This window comes from Pseudochaenichthys georgianus, chromosome 21 (assembly GCF_902827115.2).
Source record: "Pseudochaenichthys georgianus chromosome 21, fPseGeo1.2, whole genome shotgun sequence".
Classification (NCBI taxonomy): domain Eukaryota; kingdom Metazoa; phylum Chordata; class Actinopteri; order Perciformes; family Channichthyidae; genus Pseudochaenichthys; species Pseudochaenichthys georgianus.
Genome location: NC_047523.1, coordinates 17,820,368 through 17,839,007, shown reverse-complemented (window position 1 = coordinate 17,839,007; position 18,640 = coordinate 17,820,368). Strand labels below are relative to the sequence as shown.

The following is an 18,640-nucleotide window of genomic DNA, read 5'->3' as shown; positions in this document are numbered from 1 at the left end:
CTGTGTGACTCGTCTGAGGATAGCTACAATTATTGATGACAGAGGAGAAGATTGTTATGCATAGCCTGTACAGGATGCCATCAGAGACTGTGATTGGGAACCTTTTGAAAATGTCAAAGTGACACATGATTATGAATATTAAACGGCCATGTATAGCCCATGATTACTTGACAGGAGGAGGGGATTTGACAGATGGAGGACTGTGGAATCTCATTGTTAGCTAAAGTGGTGAATAGCAACGTCGTAGCAACCACAACACGGATAGGATTAACAGAAAAATTATGTCTACATTTGTTAACATGATTTTCGGTGATGTTAAGTATTTTATACATTGCCAGACAATTGTTATGAATTACATACTGAGTGGATTGTCAAAGGCTTGTCTTTAAGCAGGCTTGGTTTGTGCGGTTTAGGGTTATGCTTCAGTCATATTTAGCAACACAATTTGTTCACAAAGGGCAGCAAAACAGGATGAAATGTCTGTTTTGAAGCCGAAACTAATGCATGAACAGTTACCATGAGGGAAACATGATCAACATCTCCTCCCAGACAAAAACAATTGTCTAGTTATTAATAAGCACATCATTTCCTGTAATACAACAAAATGTGAATTTTCAAATATGGAAGATGAATTACAACACACTAATAAAACAAAGCGTCTAATATTCTGTGGGTGAGAGTTAATAAAAAAAAAGACTGCATGTCTTCCATTTCGTCATTTCTGAATGCTTCTTTCATTAAAGAGGAAAACAAAGCTAAACTAATACTTGCAAAAAATGATGCAAGTGTGCCTTTTCTTATAAAAACACAAGTACTATCCGTAGTTAATTAGATCCAAAGCCATTTTCTACTACAGGAACTTAACATAACTTAACATGTATCTTCTGTCATTCTTTTAATGTTGTCAACCACTAGCCACTAATGCCATTGGGCTGGGGTAGCAGGGGCAATGTAGGGTCTGGTGAAGTGTAATACCACCTGTGTTAGGGCACACTGCACTGTTCAAGAGCCACACATTTGTGCCAAATGTTTTCTAAGTAAATTGTCAATGCTGTATTTATTTCTAATAGAATGTTCTTATTTCCCATGGACCCCCATCTGACTAGCTCCTGGTCCCTGTGTGCCTCCTTATTTAAAAAATCCCGATACCGAGAGTGATCAATGTCACAGCACAACAAAAGCTACTACAACAAACATAACAAAAGCCACTGCCGTTTAACAACTGTATGTATATTGAGCAGGACAACCAACAAAATACAAAAAGGTTGCAAGGTTAACAAAGACGTCTGGTTAAAGGAACCATTAATACAAGGAGAAGAAGAGACGACACACAGTAGAACAATGCTGAAAAAAAATTAAACGGATTGAAAACTAAAATTTGGATCAAAGAGCTGGACCCCTTTCTCACCACCATCAGCAGCAGTGCCCTGGAGCTACACTGTAGCATGCATGTGCAACATAATCAATCATTTCTCAACTATTTCCATTGTTGTCTGTCCCGCTTCTATGGTGAAGTTAGTATCACTGTTACAGTGTAATACGTATACATTTATAAATTGTAACCCAAGACAGAAGGCTTAAACTTCCAGATTATATGAATCCAGATGTTACAGGTTGTTAAGTCCCTGCATAAGGATAAGAGAGCAAGCAGACCTTCAATGATGCAGACGGACATTATTATGGATGAATAGATAAGTCTCTATTTTTATTTTTCATTCCCACTCGGCCATCTTGTTCTCTTTTGTGTCTTTGTCCCGCCCATTGAGGATTAAGCGTCCCAGTAAGAATATTACAGCATTCCAGAGCAATTTTTTTAATTAAACTCTGAGCCATCCTTACCCTACATTTAATCGATAAAAACTGCCACACTGCAATAAAACTCCCTACTTTCTTTCTAACTATTCCAATTTTCCTTTTTCGCCCCACGGATCAGCTCAGCTCTATGTGCTGCTCAGTCATGTGTGCAAAAATGTTAAAGTGTACATGCAAACAAACAAACAAACAAACACACACACAGGCACACTCACACAGGGTCTGAACTGTAAATAGCTGCTAGACTTTTACAGTGGTACTGGCTCACAAGCTGACGGAGATGACTCGGCAAAAAATTAAATTCTGTTTCTTATTGCTTATGTCAGCTTAAAGTTATGATGCTAACCAAAGTGGAGAGTGGATGGTGGGCAGAAATGATTTGAATAAGAAGAAGTACAACCATGTCATAACTGAAAACATCATTCAACTCTCATCCAGGTTTTGAGTGTTGAAAAAAAGCATAAAAGGAAAAGATGTAGATAATAGTATATCACAATCCATACAGTCCATGTGTGTCAGCTGGACACATGTATTGATGTTTGTCAGTCTGACATTTCTGCAGATCATAAAGTGTTCAGTAAATGCTACAATCGTGATCGTTATTGTTGTATAAAAGTCTTCTCTAAAATGTATAAATAACTCAAATTCATATTACATAAGTTATATATTAACTGAAGATAAACAACCATTGAAACAGAACTTTATAACTTTCTCCTTTTCAAGTTTTATATACAGGTACAATGCTACTCTCTAACACCTTAACCACAGAGCAGACAGTTTATCAAAGATGCTGCTAGATCTTCTAAGCCAAGGTCATACAGTATAGCCTAAATAACCCCCCTTGTATATCTGATGGATGAAGCATGAGTGAGATTACTGTAAGTATTCTCATCTTGTATACAATATAGAACATATACAGTAGATAATAGTATCTCTTTAAATAATGACATAATGTGTAACGACATGTCATGGTACAGAGTGTTTTCCATGAAGGAATAGATGGAGGAGAGGATACAAACAAAATAAATCTGAGCTTGATAAATAAATAATCGGAGTATAAACTGGATCAAGTTGACATGCGGTCCTCCTGTCGTTCTTTGTGATCATGTACCGAAAACCAGTCCTGAAAACACAAAGACGTGTTCGTGTGAAGCTGGACGAAGATGAGAGGCGTCCAGAGAGAAAAACGAAAAAGCGGTGTCCGATTTGTGCCTAAATACTGTACGTACAAGTGCTTTGTTAGCAGCACGAGTTTGGTGTTCGACTTTGGCTGTAGCTTTTCACTGGTGACAGCAAAGGAGCGACGCAAACGCCAAGGCTCTGTAATTGATCTGAACACAGACAGCTTTTATCTTTTGGTGTCACCAGGACAGGGGACGTCGGTTGGCTCTAGCAGGCGAAGTCCTCAAACACCCCATGGTGCCCGGGGCGATGGTGGTGAGGGTGCGGATGGTGGTGGTTGGGGAGGATGGTGTTGGCATACGCCCCCTCTGGGTGACTCCGTGTCATGTCATTGGGCTCCTGCTGAGGGCACAGCAAACACGTCAGCTTCAAAGAACATGAGTAACGTGACAATCTAAGACGAGAATGTACATTGAGAATAATCTATTGACAGCCATTCAAAACCCTGACAGTAGTGAAATAAGTTCATCCTGCGGTAGATATCATGTCATATGTAATTTAAAGTGAAATATTTTGGGATCACTCCAGGCAGTTTTAAGAAGCAATAAGCAATACCTCCAGCTTAGCAAGAAGACTGCAAGCAGCCTGGTTCTGTCAACATTTTTAGAAGAGAAAGTAAAAAATGAAGTATTCCCTATAAAATGTCATTATTTGATATAAAAGTTGAAGGCAACATTAATCCAGTGTAATAATACTGTATGTCATGTTTCATAATGCATCCAAAAAGTTGCAGGATGATATTAAAATGTTTATTTTCTCAGCTGTAACTTTTTGATAATTCAGTGAGATGTTGAGGGCAACACTTACAAATGGCCATGGAAGCAATGGAGAAAGATATTTAGGTAAATAGTAGCTGAGAATAAATTACTTCTTATTTCTCCATTTTATTTTCAGGTATCAGAGCAGAATGTTTTTCTGTGAATTGACAATGAATTCTCCTATAGGCACTGGTGTTTTCTTCCCATAGTCCAACACTAATTGTATTTCTGCATCTCTACTGGAATATAAATTGTGACACACCAGGCAAACCTAATGAAAGCTGCAGATACTGAACAGCAACAGAATAAATGCTCTTTTGTTTTCCACTGGCTGGAAAACAAAAACCTGTTTTGGTTTATCATGTGGAATTGAGACACAGTGATGTGATGGTCGATAAGACAAGGGTGTATTGTTCAGATTTAAAGTTGCGACAGCAAATCCAAGCTCCAGGGGATGACATGCTTTCCTCCGTGGTTAAGACTAATTGGGAACAGAACATTAGTCATCATTTTAGAATATTAATAATGATTGTCTTGAAGTTTCCTCATGCTGTTACAGTGCTGCAGGGGAAGTTGTGTACTGGGTAGAACAGCAGCTATTTGTTAGCGTACAGTGTGTGGTACCTTTGCTTTCATCTCCTCGAGGCCCACTGTTGCAACAGTGCTGGGCTGCTGCTTGCTCTTCTTCTGCTCTTTCTGCGGCCTCAACAGACGTTGTAGCCGTTGCTTGATCACCTGGTTTTACCCAGCAGCGGGGAGGGCGAAAAGAGCAGAGATGAGCGGGGGAGAGGCGGCAGAGTGAGGAGTTCATTACTGTGATGAAACCTGACTATCAACATCGGCACCTCTGTTGTTTCCCCGACCCAGACTGCAAGGAATCTGGGTGTGACCCTAGATAACAACCTGTCCTTCACTGCAAACATCGCTGCTACAACCCGTTGCTGCAGATACACGCTCTACAACATCAGGAGGATGCGTCCCCAGCTGACCCAGAAAGCGACGCAGCTTCTGGTCCAGGCTCTCGTCACCTCACGCCTAGACTACTGCAACTCCCTCCTGGCTGGTCTACCTGCATGTGCCATCCGACCTCTGCAGCTCACCCAGAATGCAGCGGCTCGTCTGGTCTTCAACCTTCCTAAATTTTCCCACACCACGCCGCTCCTCCGCTCCCTCCACTGGCTTCCAGTAACTGCTAGAATTCACTTCAAGACACTGGTACTTGCATACCATGCTGCGAATGGATCTGGCCCTTCCTACATCAGGGACATGGTTAAACTGTATACCCCAGCGCGTGCTCCACGCTCTGCATCAGCCAAACGACTCGCTGCCCCCTCGCTGCGAGGGGGACCCAAGTTCCCATCAGCAAAAACACGTGGGTTTGCTATCCTGGCTCCAAAATGGTGGAATGAGCTCCCCATTGACATCAGGACGGCAGATAGCTTACACACCTTCCAGACTGAAAACTCATCTCTTTCGACTCCACCTCGAGCGATAGAATGACTAACAAAGAACTGCTAACAGAGCACTTATATACTAACAAAGGACTGGCTTATCTATAGCCAGTTGAGCAGCACTTGAAATACTTGGCTCTATGAAACCTGATGTACTTATATGATTCTGTTTTCTTCAAGGTTGTGTCTTCCTGGTCGAATGTACTTATTGTAAGTCGCTTTGGATAAAAGCGTCAGCTAAATGCAATGTAATGTAATGATGTCTGCATTACAGCCCCTCGCTCTGATTTTGCTTTATTCCTACATGTGTGGGATTAAAAAGTCAAATCCCTGCCTGGTAGCCGGCTGGAAGCTGAGGAAGGCGTTCATTTTATGATCTGGGTTAGTATGACGTCCTCGGCACAGACCTGAACGGAAATTACTTTCGGCAGCCTGGAAATCAAATAAAACTCCTCACATGCATAACAAATGATGCTAGTCTGATTGATTTTCTGATGCTCAGGATTAACAGTGATATGTACCCCGCACAAACACATTTTTCACAAATGTAATCTTTTCTCTAACGGTATAACGGTTTCTCTAACGGTATAACGGTCCGTAACACATCTCTTGCTGGAGAAAATAGCTGTTTATTATATGTATCAGATTAGTTCTGATCTCACATTGTGATTGGCTGGTATGTGTTTGCAGGCACTATACCTCATAGACATAATCCAGTATTTCTAGGATTGACAGGATGCTGGCTCCAATGAATAAGCCCATCTGTCCACCAATGTCCCCTGAAAAGAAACAGCCATAGGAAGTAGCAAATGTTAAAGCAGTTCATGTTTGTTATTCAGGAAAATATGTGCAGCTACTGTAAAGACACATTTCACTCAGCATCTACAATTCACTTTATATATTCTGAGAAGAGGTAATAAAATGACAGAAATCTCACCTAATAAACCCGCAACATCGTAGGCTTTCTTTTGCTCAATTGTTTCATAGTTCAGAGCTTCAAAGAAGATATCTAAGACCAAGAAGTTGTCTCTGAAAAAGAACAAGAGGAGGGCGGGTGTCAAACGCAGTGAAATACAATTGCACTGTTTTTAAAATTTACTACAAATCTAACATCATTTGAGAAGTACCACTCCCAGTCATCTTTATGCTCACTGTAAATTGTTATGATGGGACTGTCATCTCTCTACCCAGAGATTGTGAGATAATGAGGTGTTTCAGGGTTTAACTGAGACGAGCAGAACGAGCACAGACAGCTCAGTCACCGACACGTCTCTGATGTCTCTGGATTTAGAAAGTCTGCTCACATTAAGTGTTCCGAGCTCTTTAGTTTAAGCATGTTGACTTTCTACCACTTTCTTGTCTATTAATCACTGAGAGGAATTACAGTATAAGCACATTGTAAATGCATCAGGTTGATTATTATCTGCATATTAGTGATGTTCATTGTTGTAGAACAGGATTACAAAGTCAAATCCCTGCCTGTTTGACAAATGAATCCGAGCAAATTGCCCCATTTACTAAACTCAGTGGTAGAATGTGATTAAGTACATTTACTCAAATATTGTACTGAAGTCCTATTTTTGACATATTTGTACTTTACTCAAGTATTTCCATTTCGTGTTACTTTATACTTTTACTCCACTTCATTTTAGAGGCAAATATTGTCCTTTTTACTCCACTACATTTATTTAACACTCACAATTACTTATATAAAACACATGATATGCTGATATTGTATAATGCAGTATAGTAGTACTGGTCTACACGTATCTTAATTTGCTCCACATTGGCCAACTACAATACAAAAATGCCATTACATGTATAAAAGCATCATAACCAAAATAATCTCATTCTGTGAAAACATCCATTCTGCATACTACTGAGTACTTTTACTTTTGATACTTGATTTAGCTGATAATAACTGTGCTTGTGCTTATTCTGAAAAGGGCCATTGTGCAGCATGAGTACTTTTGATACTTATTTGTAGTTTTACATTTTTAAATCACTCACTTGGAGTGGATTACTTAAAGACCATAGTCTTTACTTAAGTAAAGGATCTGAGTACTTCTAACGCTGACTTGCTGAAGCTGCTACAAAAGTAACTACAGACAACAATCATCTGTGGAGACCAGATTCTACAATATTGCGATGGAAGTATTTATAAAAAAAAAAAAAAAAAAAAAAAAATATATATATATATATATATATATATATATATATACAAGCACAATGTCAAATAATTCTGTGTAAAATATTCAATGGGGATTGAATTGAAGATTGGACCTTCTTTGACATTTGGACTGTTTCTAGTTTGGTTTTGTGTGTAGTGCTAAAAACATGAAAGTAATGAAACTATCTTAATAACATTTGCAGTTTGATGAGTTAGAAAAAAAGAATGGCTAATCTAATCTAATGCGAGTACTGGGAGAAAACCCTTCTTGATTGTATCCCTTTAATGGAGTATCTATTACATTAGATATTTTTGTGTGGCAGTCTGACCATGAAGAGTTCAGATTAAATGTGTTGTTTAATTTAAAGTAGAGCATCAATTCACCCAAAGTCAAAACATAAACTGATGCTTGTACTGTAAACATGTAATCGACTTTTGTTAATATTTATGGGTGGGTTTCTGTTATCACACACCGGAGGTCATAGTTTATGGCCCATTTTATGAGGCAGCACATCACTGCCCGCACGAGAGTTTAGTCTGGTACCTGATGTAGTCCTCTGACTTGTCGTATTTCCTGGAGAGATAGCGAGCAGAGCCTTTGCTGGGGATTTTTACCATGGAGAGCTCTTTACCGTAGCGCGTGAGATTACAAGGCGTCTCGCATGGACAGGTATCCCCAGTGTTCTTCTGTAGCTGTGCTGCAACACAATGGAAACAGTTTAACAGCTAAAGACTGGATCAGTTAAGGTGACCATTTGTTGGCCTTCTACCAGAGAAACATACAGGATACTTCACAGAATCAAACACTTGCTGCAACAAATGAAAAAGTAGAATGGAAAGGGAATGTGACCTATAAGAATACTAATACTTTTTTAGTACTTGGGTGCCGCAGAACAGGCTGTAAACACAACATTTGCACACTATTATCACCCCATAAAGAAGTAATGGCTATAGTAAAATGTGCAATGTTGTAGCTGTGTGTGCCACTTGGCAAGTTTAAGTCCGATTTTCACTTTTCATTTTCACTGTTTTCTATGTGGTTATTTACGTGCTGAATTCTATGTTTACCATCTAGCTTAATTTGTCTGTGTGTTATTGATGCCAGGCTGGTAGAATACAATGCGTTTATATCCAATACTACATCACTAAAAACAGCAATGTGCTACAGCTGTAAACAAGGCTGAAGATAGCGGTGAGTCAACCAAACAGTGAGACCAAAACAACTAGCTAAAAGATGCTAAAATGCTCCGTAGTGCATCGGGATAATTATTTGTGGGTTTGTCACTATGAGCGACAGATATGATTATACTGTATAATATTGATTGGTGTAACTTTAAAGTTTCAAGTTGAAATACTTTTTATACTTTTCTTATTGGTTTGCAGGCGTCCGTGTAACAACACTTAATTCACAGTTCCAGCCAACAGTTTATCCACCACGAACATTAGACAGCAGGTAACCATAGCAACAGTTTTTATGATACATGTAAAGCTACCTGACAAGTGTGTGCTGATGGACAACATTTTCTATATCTCAGCTGATAGAGATAATTATGCTTTTTCTCCGATGCTTCTCCAGTACAGATAGGAGGGTTTATAGAGGCTAAAATGTGTATTTTTATCGAAAAAAGGAGCAGTCCGAGCTCATTATCATTTAATTGTATTACTTCATATGCTCAGAAAATTACTAGCAGTTAATGTTTCTCCCAGATGTATAGGTCCTTTTGAGGATGAACAAATTCATTACAGCCTTTGAATGGAGAATCAACAGTTTGCAGAAAATCATTTAGCGAATAAAATGTGCACAAAATCAGGTTTTAAAGACTTCTCCAGCAGTGGTCTCTAACGTAGTAGAAACAGATAACATAAGATTAACAGACCAATATCATTTTGGATAGAAAAATGATTTGTTACTCTAACAATATTATTTCAGACAATTACTGTGTCAAAAGTGTTAACGGCAATATAATTACGACATTTGTTTTGAGAATGAATGATGACGATGTCAAATGCATACGTAGACTTACACCCAATTAACTTGGAGGCAGGAATTGCTCACACGTTTACAAATCCATATTCAAAACCCTAACTCTGAAACAACAGTGAGTACACAGGGGAGCAAATAGCTTTTCCAAATCTCTTTTCAAATTCTAAATGCATTCAGTCCAGACAAAGGCGGGAGAGGGAGCACTGAAAGCAGTAATTACAAATTGATGATTTATGTATTTTATACTAACAATAAGGTCATGTGTATGCAGAAGCACGCTGGCATATTATCATTGTCTGGTATAGGAACAAAACACCGTACAATATAAATATATAAATGATATTCTAATTTATTACCTTTCATGGAGGGTGAATCTATTCACGCTATTCGATTCAGGAAAATGACCCACATGAATATGGTCCTCTCTTGTGAGATATATCTAAGATTTCATTCAACCATATTCTAAATAGGTTTCTGACTCACCAAAGAGAGACATAATTAAATTCCTGGCTTATTTAGCTGGGAAATGATAATTGTGACCAATTCTTTTTTTACCGCCTTTGAAACCAAGGCACCTTTGTTCAGTCACGATGTGAGGTGGAGGAGAGAGAGGCCGGAGTCAAAGCTAAAGGATGGTGGTGGGGGGGGTGCAGATATACAGGAATGGAGAGTGGGTTTAATATTAACAGTCCAACAATGGAGGCAACACGGCCATCAAGCACTAAAGTGACTAAATCACTATGGGGAAAAGTAATTTAGAAATATAAAGTCTACCTCTAGGTATTTGTAGTACAGAAAAAAAAAAGTCCTTATCATATTTACTGAGTGTGTTTCCATTTCCCTTTGGGGGAATCTATTGTAATGAGAAAAGAAATGAAGGAAGATTGTTTCTTACCGAGTGCTTTGTCAACACAGTTGATTTTACTGGGAGGGCAGATATCAGCAGTTCCTGGAAAGGAGAACAGAAAATGAGTCTGATCAATCAGAAACAAATGATCAGTGACCCGCGTCCGCAGCCATGAGGAGCCTCGGCTGTGAACATTGCTCTGCAGCTTATTAGTCATCTTCAAATGAAGCCAGGCAGGGTGACTTCCATCCACGGAGCGTGAGTCTATTGGACGTCCGTCCTTTATTGCAATAGAGAAATGGAGTATGCTGGCTTCACACATAACGCATTTTTACAAAGTCTTTAAAAATCAATCAATGAGTCATTACCTCGCAGACAAACACACTGTCGGGGCCATTAATGACAGGTATTCATCGGCATGAGGTGTGTTTGTCTGTCGGTAAAATGTTCACGTAGTTAATGTCTTGTGGAAGCCTCCGTCCCAATCAATAAGAAATGTTAATTAAACAGTGAAATAATGTCTGATGATCTAAGGAGCGAGTCTATTGACATCAACAGAACACAGTTTGATTGTTTCTGTCATAGCTATAGCCAGCAATGATGTGACACCAACTAAACCGTCATTAAAGATGATTGATTGAAGAAAATAAACAACTTTAAATCATCTCGTGAATTATATTTTCTAGACATTTTGAGAGTGGAGGCATAAAATGAGTGCTATCTCTGCATGCTGTCCACACATTTAGAACAAGAACAATTTAAAAGCCTTTTTTTTCGTGGTCACCCATATATAGAAACAGGACGAAATGCTGAAATATTCATCTTAAACCCAAACATCCAGGAAAACACAGTTTTGCTTCTATGCCTCGCAGTACAGAAGTAATGAGCAAAAATAGAAAATGCTTTAAAAATAGCCACCTCAAAAACTTTTTTTTTTAATGTATGAAGTGTTTTTTGTGATATCCAGCTAAAAGACAAAGCTGCATAAAAATGCCACCAGAAAAACAATCTATCGGCCACAGCAAGAACGAGCTGAATACAACACAAACTGCTATTTAATTCAGTGTCCCAACCACAAACCCCCGACAACACAATTTAACTCGTACAAAAGACTGGAAAAAACAGAAGCAGCAGACTGTAAACAAATGTGGGATTATGTAAACACATGCTGATAACAATTTGCTGGCATGTTAAATAGAGTGCAAACAGCTGCTGGATTATGTAAGTGTGCATGAGTAAGAAATGGATAACTAACATTTTTGTTGTTATCCCTCAAGAAAAGTGAATACAAATTTGAGCAAACACTAAACTGTAGCATCACACTGTACTTCGCACTGCTGGATAATAAAGAAATTGTAAGTGTAAATTGTGTTTAGCACAGCGCGGTGCGTCTCAATTATACAGTACTGCGTTATCACATGGGGTAGTAAAAAGATTTTCCATCACGAGCTGGCCTCATGCTCCTTAGGCTTGCTTTATAAATACATCTCAGCACTTAATATGCAACAACACATTTTATTCACTATTGATAAGTGCAGGGAAATAATGGGAGCTTCCGGCAACCTAACAGAGGCCTGTTCTGAAGCCAAACTGGGCAAATGGCCTAGAAAAGCTCCCACATTTATTTGATCTGATATAATAAATATCATATCTGATGTCATACATCATCACGGAGCAAAGTAGTTCTGCTGCTCTGTCAACAGACCTCTATATCTATTAATTCCAAACGTTCCCACTCAATAGTCCTTTTCTGACTTGCGATTGATTGGTGAGATGGAGGGCTTTTCAAAAGGTTATGATCTAAACCATGGGCATGATGGGTTTGCAGGTGTGAAGGACATTAAATAGTGCAGTAACAGTTTGATATAGGGGCCATCTTAGCTGGTTTTCCCCAAATCCTGAGTTCATAGCTTATTAAAACACAATCACGATCTTGGAGCGCGGTAGAAGGTACTGTCACCTGCAGAGCACGCAAACGGATTAGCAACGTGTCAGCTTCACAGCCTGTCCAGATCTAACAGACTCCTGCGTACACTGCCTTAACTTGCAATGAGACCACCTCAAACATTCACTTACAGTATCATAACACATTCTGCCTTCAGTGACTCTTCCATTTTACCTGACGCAAACAATTTAGTGCCGTGCTGAATCTGAGTCTGTTTGATCATCATTCTGCTCAGCTTGCATCACTGCTGATGTACCTCTGAGATGTTCTGTTTGTCACTGCTGGATTGATTTTTTAACTTTGGTCCTGTGTTGCATTAAGTCATTTTCTGGGCGTATTTCAATCTGGATTTAAAGGAGATTGTCAATTTATGCAATCTTATATCTTGTGTTCTAATGTTTTATTGTCATAAGGGTTACTTTTTATAATTCTACATAGAAGAGGACGCGTAGAAAATGTGTTCTTTATCTAAGTGTGTCCTCGTAATGATAGCCAGAATAAGAAAACACGCATAATGAAACATTACTTCTGTGCCACATCTTCGTAATCAGGAGAGGCAATCTTTCATTGTGTAAATCAATGCTAAATGAATCCCATTCAAAGGCAGGGGTTCTCAAAGCTGTTTGCAAACCTTCTTACCAGCGGGACCTTAAGACGAGAACCAACCAGGAATGATAGAAAAATAATTAATCAAACTAATGAATGAGTGCCACAGGAGAACACTCCCCTAACAGCTGAGATGTATGAACAAATGGATGCAAAAGTCATGGAGAGTATCCTGTAGTCTGAAGAGTTACTGTCCAGAGAGCGGCTGCTGAAGAGCATTCCACTCCAGATATCAAGCACCGAGGTCAGGCATGTAGCAGCCCAAATGATGTCTGTGCTGGAATTAGTCAAGTGTGCTAAACTGGGCTGGCTGTTATCTAATCACGCTAGACCAAACCATTTTAAAAACAGAGGGTAATACTTGAAAACACTCATTCCTTTCAGGGTTTTATACTTTCCCAATGAGTCACTTCTTACTGTATATGCCGTGTGATGACATTGAATTTGAAACATATAATACCACAGAACATGAAGAATATTAGTGTGGGTGTGTTTTTCAGTTACAAACATTTTGTTCTTTGTCCAATTATCAGTTTCTTTTTAATTCTCAGTCACTGTTGTAACAATACCAACTTATGTCGCTAAGTACATTAAATCCAGTATTAAATTATTAGTAAAACATAATTGCATAAACAACACAAGGGTTTATAAAATATTTAATTGTTCAAGTATTATTAGTTGATTAATCAAGATAATTCATTCGCATCCATAAACAAAACAAACCAAATTATTTAATAGTTTATTTTAAATAATTTTGAGTTTTTGTAATTTATTTTGGATATTCTGCATTGGATACTTTTGTGTTATTTGCTTTAATTACAATTTGTTGATTGTGCTAATAATTTGTACCTAAGTAACATTTCCAATGCAGGCGTTTTACTTGTAACACAGTATTACTACAGTGCATACAGTACTTTGACTTAAGTAAATGGTCTTAATACTTCTTCTACCACTGATAACTTCACATTAATATGACTGCATGCATGTGTGCATTCGGGATTTTTGTGTACATATAATGATTTTCTCCACATGCTAGCTGCTGGGCTCTGTGTAGATGTGAGGTTGGGGGTCTTACCGGGCATGTGCACCATCCTGCAGCCGCACACGCGCAGCACCTCGTTGGTCTCGCAGAGCAGGCGGCAGGCGCTGATGCTGTACGTGTCGTATCCCGGGAACTTCTCTTTGCTGGTGGAGCGGCAGTTCCCCCAGGGTTGGGGCAGGTAGGTCAGCTAAGCACAGAGATTTATTAGACCCCGAACTGAATGACCAGGGGCCAATGGTTGCATTGAGTAATTGTGTGGGGGGAGGGAAGCGGGGGCTGTGATGAAGACAACCTACCCTCTGCTCCTGACATGAAACAAAGGTCTGGAAGCCCGGAGAGACGCCAAAGCCCAGCTGGTGGATGTAGGGGGGCTCGTCCTGACTGTGGATCTGGACCCGGATGCCGGCCTCCAGGGATGTCTCATCTTTAGGATGAAACAAACAGGAGCACGGAGAATTCAGACGGAGGCCTCATCTGACAGCTTGGACTCAATTTGACACGAACAGCAAACCATATTTGAATGCAGGACGGTAGGGATTACTATCATGTGACAACTATGCAAACACACATCTGATGTAGTGTATTGTGTTCAGGGCCTTCCTCTTACAAATCACATTTTCCAGGTTGCAGAAATGCAATCAAAAAATGCATTATTTACGGTGTGTGACCCGGGAAATTGAATGCAGGTTATTTTAAAGCCCAGCAGAGCTATCTCATGCCGTAGCAAATGATGGGATTACACTGGACAAATAGTTTTGTGGCTTACTTGTTTCTCTCCAGATGGGCAGATACTCATCCTGCTGGATATCCAACATGATCTCCAAGCCATTTCCCATTCCACCCTGCTTGCTTTTCCTGGATGTCGTCCTGTTGCCATTAAAAGTGTAGCATTTCCCATATCTGGTGTACACCTGGAAGAGAATAGATTTCCATCATGAACATCACCTTAAACATGACAAAGTCCACATGCTGACAAGATCACCCTATGACGAATTGCAATGAAGGCCCCGATGTGGAAGAAAACTAAAATATATATGCGAGTGTCTGCTTGAGCAAATGACTCAATATTACCAACAAACCTCCGGTTGCAGTCTGCCGGCTCGGTCCCTCATGGACTTTGATAAGCTGTCTTTGAATGAATTCCAAACACCCACCACACATACCCCGCACAATGCTGCTCAATTGTACTGCTATCCCACTGAAATATCAAATGACATAAGAGATTATTTAATCTTCCTTAAAAAGAAAACAAAAGATAATAAGAGAAAGGCCTCACGTCACCCCCCATCAGAGGAGCTGTCTCTGTGGGGAGAACATCATCTCTTTGCGTATGCTCCTCATCTAAACTGCTGCACTACAGAACAGGCACATCTTACAGATCATTTATCCGCTATCTCCTGTGAGTTTATAAATGGGAACAAAAGGATACTGTGGGGTGTCCACACTTTTTTGGCTGGTGAGCTACTTTTGAAATGACCAGCTCACCGAGGGTATACCAACCAAAAATAAAATCCCAAATGGCAAGGGTTGCTGAATAACACGTTTTATTTATACATGGGATAACTACAATAGGGCTGCAACAAACGACTCATTTGATAATCGATGAATCTATCGATTAATGAAACGATTAATCGACTATTCGGACTATTACTGTATGCCTTGCACAATTTCTCAAGCGCTCTTATTTAGCCATCAACTTTTAGATTTTAGACAGTAAAGATGAATACTTGATTCAAAAATACATATATTATTAAATTAACTTAACAAATTGTGAACAAAATTAACATTGCTTTTTATTTAAATAAAATACATAATATTTCACATCAAAAGAAACAACAATGTTTTAACAAATCGTATTAAATAATCTGATGACAGAACTGTAAACGGAATAGCTGAAACTTTAACAAAATAAAGAGTAACTCTGTTACCTCTAATCATAACCCATGTTTGTATAATGTAGTTAGCTCCGTGTGGTGCTGCTAGCATACAGAACACCTGACGTGGAAACGTTACTCGTGGATGGGGGGGCTACAGGGCTACTAGAAAGACAGTCGAGCCCGGTGCATTTCTCCGTCTGGATGTGGAGCACTTTTGATAAATGTTTAGACAAATTGCTCGTGTTACCGCCCTCACATGCTAAACACTCTTGGCAAGGAGCATTGTCCACCTCAAGACGGGTAACATTTAACCACACCTTGGAGCGCTTCTCTCCGCCAACCCCTCCGTGTGTTGCTGCATGTAGCAGCCGTGTGTGTAAACTGCCCCGCCCCCTCGCACACGGGGGAGAGAGAGATCTCGTCTGGATTGGAAAGGTCGAAAATACACCGACCATAGACGCATTTGTTTGTCTTTTTGCATGTTAGAAACGAGTTGGCGACACTAAGACTGCGAGATAATGTTTTTGTAGCAATAATACATGACCTTTCTCTTCCTCAACTCGCTACTCGGAGGGAAGTCGCTGTCATATGCCTTGTGAACACTCCGATAATGCCTCTCCACGTTACCTTTCTTTGGCAGAGCGACGCTTGCTTTACAAATAAGGCAAATAACCTTTGAATGTGACATCACAAAAAAATATTCTTCCTCCCATTCTGGGTGGAAGTGGTATGTCTTTAGCTTTTTGCTCGGTCCCGCACTCATTTTGTTGTTTGTCTCTTTAACTTAATTTGAGTTTTCCCGGCACTTGATTGATTTTGTATCGCTTTGCATTCTGGGTTAACAGACTGGAAAGCGATAGGTCGCTTTTTCTGTCAATCAAGTAAACTCCTGAATTAAGTCGCAGGGAGGCCAAGGGAGGAGGGATCAAAAACTGTTTTGTCTATTTTAACGGAGCTGGATTTTTTTTTTTTTATGAATGACTCGCGATCTACCAGCATTGCCCCCGCGGTCGACGTACTGGGCACCTCTGCTGTAGATCCACAATTAAAATCTAAAACACGGGGGAGGGGGGAGTATGCCATCAATCCTAAATTTACTGAGTTAAGTATATTAATAAACAAAAAAAAACTAATAGTTAATATTTTTTAGATCCTTATTAAGAATTGATGACATTATAGCGTACATTTAAACACAATTGTTTCAGGATCCCTCTAAAACTGAGCATCAAATCTGCATCAACTGCTCTTTTTGGCCAGCTGGGGGCAGTACAAACTAACTTTAAAACACATCGACATATTATGAGCTATAAAGGTGTTTGGAGTATTGTATTATTATTAGGCCTTCTCTAAAAAGTGGGAAGAAATGACTAAATGTTCAATATTGTAAATTATTGTAAATTATTTTTTAAATAGCCAACAAAGCAGCTTGGCTTCATTGTGATTGACAGAACTCTATGAGGTTGTCATCTGTGTTTTCTGTATGTTGGCACTTTAACCATTTAATAGTTAGTATTAAGGTTATAAAAGCAAGTTGTAACCTTTAGATCGACTAAAACGGACTTGTTCGGCGTTTAGTGAGCGGCCAATTACATACACCTACAAAGAACCCCGTCAGAGGCATAACCTAATGCTCAAAATGTGCTCACAAATCAGATTACATTAATATTATCCAAGTGTTTTGTGAAAAGGCTTAAACTAGAAAGAACAGTCTCAAAATGTGCTTGGTTTATTCTGGCTTTAGGGAAAATATACTTTTGAGAATGATATGATGAATTAACTTCAGTGTTATGAGCCCTGCCACACATGCCAACATCTAGCCTATCATCAGAGTAAAGCTTTTTCCGATACATTTTTCACATTTACAACACGGCATAATACATCTAATCAGAGAGAAAAGTCATCTATTGAATTCATTTGGTCCGGACATCAAATAGAAAGGACAGTGATGAAAGTATAAAAGCCAGAAGCAATCAAAGGAGGAGAGGTCAACTGACGAGGCGCTGGAGAAATGACAATGGAGCTGAATAGACGGCAGAAAAAGAGACATCAAAAGAGACACTGCGACAGTCCCAGCATTCTCCAAAACGCCAACATCTGTGCTCTGACTTTGATATCGGCTTGATCCACCTAATGAGTGCTGTGATGTTTAAATAAGGGACGTTTGCGGAACAACAGACACTCTCATTTACATACCACAGGGTGTACACATCTGAGATGCTTGAACAATAAATCAAAGTTACGGTTGTAGGGATCAGTCCAGTAATTCCCTGGAACAGTGGCAATTTAGCAATATCAACAACAGTGATTAGAGCAAGAAATGAGTACCATTTACAAAAGCTCGGTGTTTAGAAGGACAGCTGTATTTTCCACAATAAAAGCCCTCGAGGCTTTTGATCTGGCTGTGTGTGCACAGGTTTGTATTGGGAGAGTTTTTGAATGCTTTGCAGATGGTTACCTTCAAAGTGCACTTTAACAAGCCATAGCCCGCTCGGGTAGTCCGAATCAGAGTCAAATCTATACTTATTGTAGCTTTTCTATTAAGTGTGGTTCGGTCTCACACTGCACAAATTAAACCAGACTATATAAAAACAAGAATTTAATAAAAGGAATTTAATAAAGGGAATTTTCAAAGGCGCAGTACTGAAAAATATTTTTTTGATCGCTTAGAAATTTGGCGGTGGAAGATGTGCTGTACACTGAATTCAACAAACATGGAGAAAACCATTAACCAATTACAAAAAATGTGATGCAGTCTAATAATATTGATAATATTATTTTGTGCGATCTTTGCGAAACTAAAAAACAATATCATACACATCTTAATCATTAAAGTGATTTATAACCTTGGGCCTTCACTAAAATAGATTTTGGTTCCTGATAACAAAGAGCATAAATGCAAAACTGAAAAATAAACCAGTCACATATCAGTTTGTACTAGTTCATGTTTACTCATCTGATTCCATTGT

General features: G+C 39.2%; 1 protein-coding gene across 2 annotated transcripts in view; it reads right to left on the bottom strand.

Annotated features, from left to right (window-relative positions):
• Positions 1-6: 6 nt before the first annotated feature.
• The window catches only part of asic4a (acid-sensing (proton-gated) ion channel family member 4a), a 120,313-nt gene continuing 101,679 nt past the window's right edge, over positions 7-18,640 (bottom strand). The window contains exons 2-10 of one of the 2 annotated variants that reach the window (XM_034110641.2): positions 14,564-14,708; positions 14,094-14,221; positions 13,831-13,984; positions 10,253-10,306; positions 7,918-8,071; positions 6,141-6,232; positions 5,903-5,982; positions 4,377-4,487; positions 7-3,336 (exon numbers count right to left, since the gene is read on the bottom strand). In XM_034110641.2, the coding sequence (XP_033966532.1) occupies positions 3,202-3,336; positions 4,377-4,487; positions 5,903-5,982; positions 6,141-6,232; positions 7,918-8,071; positions 10,253-10,306; positions 13,831-13,984; positions 14,094-14,221; positions 14,564-14,708 (1,053 nt within the window). In that variant the 3' untranslated portion in view covers positions 7-3,201. The remainder of the gene's footprint in view (positions 3,337-4,376; positions 4,488-5,902; positions 5,983-6,140; positions 6,233-7,917; positions 8,072-10,252; positions 10,307-13,830; positions 13,985-14,093; positions 14,222-14,563; positions 14,709-18,640) is intronic. The other variant, XM_034110642.2, reaches the window with a different exon arrangement.